At 32.8% G+C, this 9217-nt stretch overlaps 1 protein-coding gene across 3 annotated transcripts; it reads right to left on the bottom strand.

Moving 5' to 3' along the window:
- Positions 1-3764: 3764 nt before the first annotated feature.
- Positions 3765-7659, bottom strand: LOC107913065 (cytochrome P450 90B1). Of its 3 annotated transcripts, XR_005921259.1 has the most exons (9): positions 7128-7659; positions 6710-7034; positions 6467-6619; positions 6123-6374; positions 5927-6019; positions 5743-5821; positions 5510-5616; positions 4918-5036; positions 4403-4807 (listed from the first exon to the last, which is right to left on the bottom strand). XR_005921259.1 is itself a non-coding variant. In XM_016841510.2 (8 exons), exons 1-8 carry the CDS (start codon positions 7328-7330, stop codon positions 4151-4153), a joined length of 1458 nt encoding a protein of 485 aa, XP_016696999.1. In that variant the 5' UTR covers positions 7331-7659; the 3' UTR covers positions 3765-4150. The 3 variants fall into 3 exon arrangements, 2 of the variants coding, with proteins under 2 accessions (XP_016696999.1, XP_040962433.1); XM_016841510.2 differs by lacking the exons at positions 4403-4807; positions 4918-5036 and adding an exon at positions 3765-4396; XM_041106499.1 differs by having other exon boundaries at positions 4402-5036.
- Positions 7660-9217: the final 1558 nt, after the last annotated feature.

Raw genomic sequence — 9217 nt, forward strand, 5'->3', positions numbered from 1 at the left:
TGGATCAATTTGAATAAAAAATTATGTTTTTGGGTTTAACTCGAATATGAATTACACAATTCGAGTTATCCGAAAATCAGAATAAGAAAAGACAAAACTACGCCATTTTGATAAATATTTACCTTTTCTAAAGTTAAAAGTCAAAACGATTAAGTTAAAAGGTAAAATTATGTTGTTTTGATAACTGTTTACTCATAAAGTTAAAAGGCAAAACCATTATATTGTTTATATAGTTAAATAATTTTATAATTAATTTACTAGTTAAATAATCGGTTCATGAAAATGCAACATTGAGTTTAAATAATAGGATTCGTTAACTCGACTCGATTTGACTCGAAATTTTTTTACTCGATTTGATCTAATTCGAAAAAAAATTAAATTGAGTTCGGTTGCTAAAATAGGATTCGTCAACTCGAAATTTTTTGTCTCAATTCGACTCGACTCAATTGAATATTCACCTCTAGCGTAATTTAGATTGATAGTGACAGATGAAATTTAGGTGAATTCTTTCTTAGGTATTATTTTTCTTCTTGGTTGTTAATTGATTAATTTCGTGTTTTTTTTGTTGTGCTCGTTAGTTAATCAATTTAGTTAATTTTAGTTTTAATTAATCACTCGAATTATTCGGTTAAATAATAGAAAGACGGTAATTACTAATACTTTCAGTTTTCATGAGAACAATATTTTTGCTCACCATAGGTATACTATTAATTGATAGATGCACTTTCCTCAATAAACTTTTTAGTTTGTTTCGTTGACATCATTAGTATTTTTATAATTAAAAAAAAAAGGAAGTTTTTTTTAAAATTTATAATGTTTAAAGAAATTTTTAGATTCCTTTTTCAAAATTCTGGAAAAAAAATTATTAATTATTATTTTTTGAATTTTGAATTAAAATGTTTTATAAATTTATGAATATCATATAACTTTTCTCAAATTTTTTCAAGTTTGTTCTGTTTTCTAAAAATCCAAATGGTTTTGTATTAACCCCTTTCGTAATTACGTTGATATAATTGTTAGCAAAATTAATCAATACAATGCTGAAACGAAATTATAAAATGTACAAACAAACAAGCAGATAATTAGAGTATGTCTAGACGTAAATGAAAATAAATGTGGACGTGATGTATCTTAACTGAAATAAACTTAAATTTTAAAAAAATATCCCTTGGATTGTTCCTATTTGCTTAATTTCAAATACTATAAAAATTAATTGCTGCATTTATTTTGATACCGACTGAATTACTATTTACTTTAATTTATTGAAAAATAATTAATGTTTCTATAAAATATCTTTCTTTCTTTATTATTTTTTAAGAGAACATGAACTAAATTATTTTATTTATATCGAGGAGAATTAAATTATTTTCGATGAAAGAAAAATCCTAAATTTTTTTCTAAGATGTTTGCTTCTTATCTTTTGTTTTGCTTAGCAGCAGTGTCAGCCTTTGCGTTGGCTCGCCTGCCTTTTTCCTCTCCCATCAACCCTTTCTTTTTTTATTTTTCTCATTTACTACACACGTCTTCTCTTTCTTTAGTTTGCAGATCTATTTTGTGGATATCTTTGTTACCTTCACAAGTTGTGATGGACAAATGATGGTCTTTGTAGTTCGCTAAAACTCCACTGACCACCCGTAATTTTTCTTGAAAAGTGGGTGGCTCTTTGCCAACTTCTTAATTTGTTTCTGATTTGAGAGTATTTTAGAATAATAAATGATTTCACATGTCGATTTGGACCCATGTTGTCTTAAGTTTTATATTTTTTTTGTTTGCTTCTTCATTGTTCAAAAGTCTTCAGTTTTAAAAAATTTTGTCTGCTCTTGTTACACGTTTTTTAGTATTGCTTATGCATGTAATTTTAGTTTTACAAGTGATTTTAGGGATTATTTTGTTGTCGTCCTCTCTAGTTTGGTGAATGCTTGATTCTTTTGTCGATTTTTGCTCGCTGCTTTGGACCATCCGAGGTTGATTTCATTACTTGCAATCACTCCAGATATGCTATACTTGAGTTGTGACAAAGTCAATCGTTAACGTGTCATAATGTTCTATTAATACTGAGGCTAAAGCTTTTGTTGTGATAATAGAACTTGTCTTTTATCATTTACGACGAGTGTTTGCAATTTTTTTTCTTTTTGAATTGTTTGGTTCTATTAATTGAATAAATTAATGTTTAGTGTAACTATTTTTAATGGATTTGGGCTGGTCCATCAATTTAAAAAGGTGTGCTATGGTCTAATTACAATAGGCCTACTGTTGTTGAATGGTGTCGCACATCGCTATTATGAAAACCCGGTGAATTGCCAAAATGTCTCCGTGTCGGCAGTTCAGTAGTTCTCATTTCTCAACAGGGAAAATTTTGGCAAGATCCGATCTCTCCCCACTACCCTCTTGACCCCATGCTTTAAAAAAAAAAAACTCACACCAAGACCAACGTGCAGCTTCAAGCACCACTGCCTTATAGCACCGAAACCCGATATTTGAGTTTGACACACGACATGATATTGAAATCATTAAGGGATAACATCAAACACATATAACGCATTGGAAAGTGAAAGGAAACCTAACCAAGATGAGATCAAGCATCGAGGCCTAGAGGGCAGAGCTGAAGTGAGGTGAGGTGAGGTGAGGTGATGCTTTCCTCAGCCACCCAATCCCATTTTACAAGGAATATATAAATATATATGTAGATCATGTCAAGATATGGTACCATTTAAGTTCTCCACGAGCCCTTTTGATGATGGTGGTGGCCTGCTCCATCATTCCTTTTCATTTCGGTCGTTGGCTTTCTTTTATTGAATTGTCGTGGGATATATTTGGAATATTATCGGTTGAGTTGGTTCATTTTGGAAGGTTCCAATCAATCTGCATGATAATGAATGTGCTTTGTTAATATCCATGCCATCCCTTTTCTTTTTGAGTAAATTACACTCATAGTAAATTTAAAAAGAATCTGTCTTATTTTTATCATTTTAAAATTTTTTTCTTTAATTTAGTCACTCTAAATAAGACAATTGTGCAAATTAGACATTAATTTCTGTTTATTTTTCAATTTTAAAATTTGAAGGTTTTTGTTTTTAATATTTAGGCTAAATTGGAACTTGGATCACCTTCTCTAATTAAGTAAAAGAAAGTGGGTAGTCAGAAAAGAAGGCGGGGGGATGCGGATGGGGGAGGACAGGACAGGAGGAATTAATAATGAGAAGAGGGCCCGCAAATAATAAAAAATATGCGGATTGCATGGTGCCAAAACAAAAACCGTTGGAACTGCATTTTTCAAACGGAGGGAGACGCATATTGCATTTAAATAGCATCTCTCAGACAAACGTCCAAACGGGGGACACTAACAACAATAACAAACATCCTCTTTATTTAATTTTCCCCTTCTTCACTAATTAAATTCCTTACGATTTTATCAATGGAGAGACCAAGCCTCACACCACAATTTTCACTCTATTGTTTTAAAAAAAATTATTAAATATAATATAATATAGGATGATTGTTGTTTTGTGAAATCCAAGCTAATACATTCACATGCTAAATTATAGTTAGAGAACGCGAACAGGAAATCACCCAAATTTTATTAGTATTCGTTCTGAATTTATTTATCTCACTCCACCTTTACTTTTTTTTGTTTTTATTTGATTTATTCATCCATGAATATAGCTTTGCCCTTTCATGAGTTTGCTTTTATAGTAAATCATTTTACTTTGAACAGTGTGGTACAAATTGCAAATAATACTAATAATAAGTAACTAAAACCAACCTGAAAAAAGAAGGGGAATGACATAGATAAATGAATAGTCATAATAATAACTAGCTCCCAGAAGGGACCAAAATAAAATAAAAATTTACATTAATATGGTGGATATGAATATATATATATATAAATATATACTTTGAATCTGTTTTGTCTTCCCTTTTTCTTCATGTAATTATACTATATATATATATAAATGTGGAACAACTAGAACGTTGAAAAATACGAAAGCCACTATCGTCTTTGTCTTCACGTACGTACAGTGCAGAAGAATGGTGATAGTAGGTAGCTTGGGGGTCCAATTTTAAATTAATGCCTATATATCTACCATATATATATATGCAGCAACACGAGCGGCTGAGCCTGGCTATCTGCCTGCCTGAGATGTCTGTTTTAAGATTTGAAGACTCTGATGGGTAGGCCTTTAGGGAAGTCGACAAAAGGGAAAGCAAAGGCTTCATCCGTATCGGCTAACTCCCATTGGTAGTTGAGGACCAAATGGTGGATGAACACCGCCATTTCCAGTTTAGCCAGTTCTGTTCCTGCACATAGCCGTGGTCCTCCCCCGAATGGCATGAAGTAATTGCTGCTGCTCGCTGATGACGTTGTCGTCCCCGCCCCTCGACTTCCATTATTTTGCTATACCATAAGTCAATATTTCATCAAAAATGAGTTTTCAAGATGATTCAAATAGATTATCTATCTGTATAATGAGCCATAAGTAGAGAGTTAAGACGATCTCTTTAGCAATCATGGTAATCCTAACCTTTTAGACCCCCCTCCCTATTTGCGTTATGACTATAACAGTATTTTGTTTTAAGCAGACTGTGTAGCTATGAACTGTGATTGACCCACCGGAAAAAGGAAACGCTGGAACCCGACCACACTGCACGTGCACGCGGGAACCCCACAGCCACATGGGGGGGGGGGGGGCTTTAATCATCATCATCTTAAAACCCCCCACACGCACGAGAGTGGCTTGCTTTACCTTTATTTTGAAGTTACTGCCTGGGTTTTGCCGCATCAAATTTCTTTTCCATTGATGGGGGCCTACGTCCGTACAGTATTGCAAGAAGGGGGGTTAATGATGATGACAGTTCATGGGTTTAGAGGATCCGTTGGATCATAGCTTATCTTTCAGATATCTTCCCTATACTTACTTGCCTTATCCGGATACGACAGTAATCAACGGCTTTGATGGAAGCCCCCACACATGAAAATTTCCACACCGCGGACAATGATGAAAATTTGTGTCCATGTTTTGCTAAAAATTAAATTTCTTAAAAGAAAAAAAAGAAAGAAAAGGTTATGGGTAATGCTATCATTCCCCCGAGAGAATATACATACTTTATATAAAAAGAACAGGTATTAATGTCCAAAAGAAATTGTTTATTAGATAATCTTAATAATTAATTGGGCGTACACCACCTATCCTCGGCTGGCATACCAGAGGAATTTTTGTTTGCGCAAATTAGAAATTTATTGTTAATAGTTCAATTTTATCTATTTAAAGTCAAGTAAGAGGAGTTTAAACCTTAGACGCATCTTTCATATTTTTGTTAACATAGACTTCACTTCTGTCTTCTTCGAAGACAACATAATCCAAGTTCGTTACAAAATATAGTGATAAAAATTGACCAAATTTATTTAATGTTATTTTCGTTTAGAAAAAAGAGTTAAAATTCTATTTGAAAAAAAAATATCTAAAAATTACAAAAAGAAAAAAGAGAGAGTATAGGGTGACTGACTGACCTGCCATCGCCATGGATTGAAGAGTTGAGGGCGGTCAAAAAGACAGGGATCCAAGTGCACTGCTGCAATCACTGGAAGCACTTTCCACCCACATGGAATATCATAACCTTTTCCACCACCCCCCAGAAAAAATTAAAAAAGAAAAAGAACAGGTTTTCAAGCTTCATTTTTTAATTCAAACCGCTTGATTAAGCAATTAATGAAATTAAAGTATTAGCATGTTTTAAACTCACCTTTATATCTAACATCTTTGAGAGCTTTTCTGTGGAGAAATCTGACGACATTACCAAGCCTAAGTGTCTCGTTAATAACCTATATATAAAGAAAAAGAAAAAGAAAAAAACACTCAAGTGAAATGAACATCACAAAATAATGTTTAGATGTAAACAAAAGTTAAATTTAAAAGAGAGAGCTTACACATTGAGTGAACTCCATTTTCTTGTAATCATCCCAGTTGAGTTCAGTCTCTCCTGATTGGTTCTTGGCTCTGGCAATTTCAAGGTGTTCTTCCTGTGATTAAAGTTTTTATAAAACAAAATTATCAATATAAAAGAACAAAATAGAGATGAAAGATTTGGAGTAAAAAAAAAAAGAAAAATAGACTGTGGCTTACTCTCAACTGTTGAATGGCCAAAGGACAACCTGGCAAGAAGTAGATGGCTAAGGTTATGGCTACCGAGGAAGTCTCATGTCCAGCAAAAAGCAAGCTCAAAATCAAGTCAAGGATTTGCTCTGTGGAAAGATTAGAATGCTTTAAGACCCATTCAAGAAGATCATCTTCCTCTAAGTTTTCTTTTCCTTCCTTCATTTTCCTTATCCTTACTTCCATTTTCTTTTCAATAAATTTCAGAATTGTTGATCGAGACTGTCAAACCCAAAACCAGAACAAAACCCATCAGATTCATTAATTACCCACAGTTTTATAATCATAACAAAAAAACCAACTCCTTTCATTACTTGTAAAGCTTTTCTGTATGCAGTTCCAGGTAAATTTAAAGGAGCAGAAACGACTCCTTTCATGAAAGTAACATATTCTTTCTTCAGCTGCTCCGTCTCTGGATGTCCAGGGTCCATGCTCATGATATTTTTTGCCATCAAATTGAAAGTGAACTGCAAAACCAAAACCAAAACCAAAACCAAAATCAAATTCCTTTTTTTCTTTTTTCCTTCTAAAAAAAATAAACTCATATTTTTTAAAACCTTTTTTGCTTCATCCTGAGCTGAAAATATGCACTTCTCTTTCCAAGTATTTAGAACAAGCAAAGTATGCTTCTCCACTTCTCTCAAAAGATGAGTCCTCAGCCTGGCGTTGCTCAAGAAGTTGAGTGATATAATCCTCATGTCTCTATGCATATCCCCAACCAAAACCAACATCGACCATTTCCCAAGAATGCCACCAATGCTTCTCGGGTAACTGCACTCGAATAATCTCCCTTCGTTTTGTAATATGAACTTGTTCAACCCAGCATCTGCAGACACTATTGTCTTCTCACCAAACAAATTCGATTTGTAGATATTCCCATACCTGAAAAATGTCGAGTTTAATTCAAAACTTAAAGAAAGATTTTGCTTTTCCAACAGTGAAAGAAAAAAAAAGGGGTGAAATTTAAAAGCTTGCCTTGATATATGCTGGTGCATGAATTCACCTACTGAAGTAGCAGAGTAAGGCCTCAAGTAACCGATTGATTCGCCGAGAAAAGGCCACCCCATGTTCCCTGGTGGAAGATTATACCTTCTTTGCTTTCTCTTGATGAGAATGAAGAACAGAATCAAAGATAAAATAGATGGAAGAAGCAAGAAAATAGGCTCTGAGTCAGGCATGGAGACCGACCCTTTTTTCTTCTTCAATCCTTTCCCACTCCCACTTGTTTTTCTTTTTTTGCTTTGCTTAGCTTAGCTTTCCAAGAAAGAAATCAGATATCTACTTTTGTTGGTGTTTTTCTTGAAAAGGAGATCCTATTTCTGGAGTATTTAGAGTCACTTGCGGCAGCTACTTAAATGAAAAAAGCTTAGAATTTAGAATTAGCCAATAAGCTTACTTACTATCTAATAAATTGGGGATCAAAGCTTTTGATACCTTTTTAAGCCTAAAGAGCGGAAAGTGGCAAAGACTGAATTGGATTTTCACTTCCGAAAGAATAAAATTAAATTTCGCAAACGTTCTTTCTTTTTTTGCCCTACATTAAACATTAATTATGGGTGAATTAATTTGGGGTTTGGGGTAAGGGTGGAATGAAATGGTTTCATGCAAATGGGATGAGTCAAAGGTCAAAGTGTGATAATTATGGTATAGCCCAAAAGCGGGCCAATGCGGATTGGACAGTCAAACAGACTGATAGCCCTTTTCTTTTCTTTTTATAGGAATTATTTACCTAAAAGAAAAAAAATGCCAGAAACGCAATTCACAATTTATTACTATTTTTTTATTAATCATCTACTCGATTTTTTATTGATTTTCCTTTTCAAAATCATTAAACTTCTGAAATTTGTTTTTAATTTCCTACAAATTCCAGCTTTGTCGAGGTACAGAGAAATACACAACGGCTTTATTTTTCACACAAATTTTTTAGTGTGAAAATTATTCATTCTTAGATTATACTAAATGAAATAACATTTTTTATCGTTTTTAATAGTTTAGATAAAAAATAATTTGAGAGTGAATTTGGATGGATAATGCGTTACTTATGATTAGCGTGAAAATAACAGTGATAATAAGATTAGATGTTATAGCCACTTTATGGATTTGTTTACCAAAACTTTGGTGGCTAAAAGTTTTGAGAAACATGTTTAAGGTATGAGAATGCAGAATATAACTTACTGACTTCATTAGGGCAAGGGGAGGTTGCTAGGATTTGTGCTTGAATGTAGTTAGTTTCGTCATTGTCTACTTGTGATTTTTCGAACTGATTGACTAAATAAAATTAAGACATGTTTATTTAATATATTAATTGTAAAATTGTCCTTTTTGCATGTAAAACAAAATAAATAAGAAAAATATTGATTGATTTATTACCTAAAGTTTAACTAATATTAAGTTGCATTATATGGTCGAATTATAATGCAAGAAGGCAATTTATATTAATAGGTAATCTAAGTTTTTTGTATTCCATGGGGTCAAATTAAGCAAATGACTCATGCTAGGATTATTATTTAGTCTATAAAGCCAATTGAGCAAATATTTTGTCTTGGCTATCATAGTTGGATTGGCTCGTAGAAATAGAAACATAAATGTGATTATCTATATTGACAATACATTAAACATGACTCAATCTGAATTTATCTTAGATCTATTTATAAATTTATTCACTTGTGACGTATATAACGTGACTTACCCAAATCCTATGTAAGTGAATAACCCCATGTGATAACTCATGTGCTTTGGTATATTGAAAACTTGTGCTCTCAAGGTAATAGGTCGAAAGTTGGTATATTGAGTACATGATTTATGCATGACATGACTTCACACACAATAGTAGAATCATTGCTTAATAAAAAAAAGTAAAAGATATCCTTTTACTAGAATTGTATGGATTATGAAAATGAAATATGTCAAACAGCTATCACACTGTATTGTGACAACAGTACGGCAATAACTAATACTAAGAAAACCAAAAACCACAAGAAGACGAAACACATTGATAGAAAGTATCACATCATAAGGGATGTAGTAGTAGACAGAATAGTGATGTAGTCAAAGTCGTATTAGAG

Source organism: Gossypium hirsutum, chromosome D11, assembly GCF_007990345.1.
Source record: "Gossypium hirsutum isolate 1008001.06 chromosome D11, Gossypium_hirsutum_v2.1, whole genome shotgun sequence".
NCBI classification, from domain to species: Eukaryota; Viridiplantae; Streptophyta; class Magnoliopsida; order Malvales; family Malvaceae; genus Gossypium; species Gossypium hirsutum.

What these genes read in the sequence shown, in the direction of transcription:
- LOC107913065 (XM_016841510.2), bottom strand. Translation starts at nt 7,330, where the DNA reads ATGCCTGACTCAGAGCCTATTTTCTTGCTTCTTCCATCTATTTTATCT. An exon ending in CATACAGAAAAGCTTTACAA is followed by an intron (nt 6,375 to 6,466) that starts GTAATGAAAGGA and finishes TGGGTTTGACAG; the next exon opens with TCTCGATCAACAATTCTGAA. An exon ending in TGGCCATTCAACAGTTGAGA is followed by an intron (nt 6,020 to 6,122) that starts GTAAGCCACAGT and finishes CTTTAATCACAG; the next exon opens with GAAGAACACCTTGAAATTGC.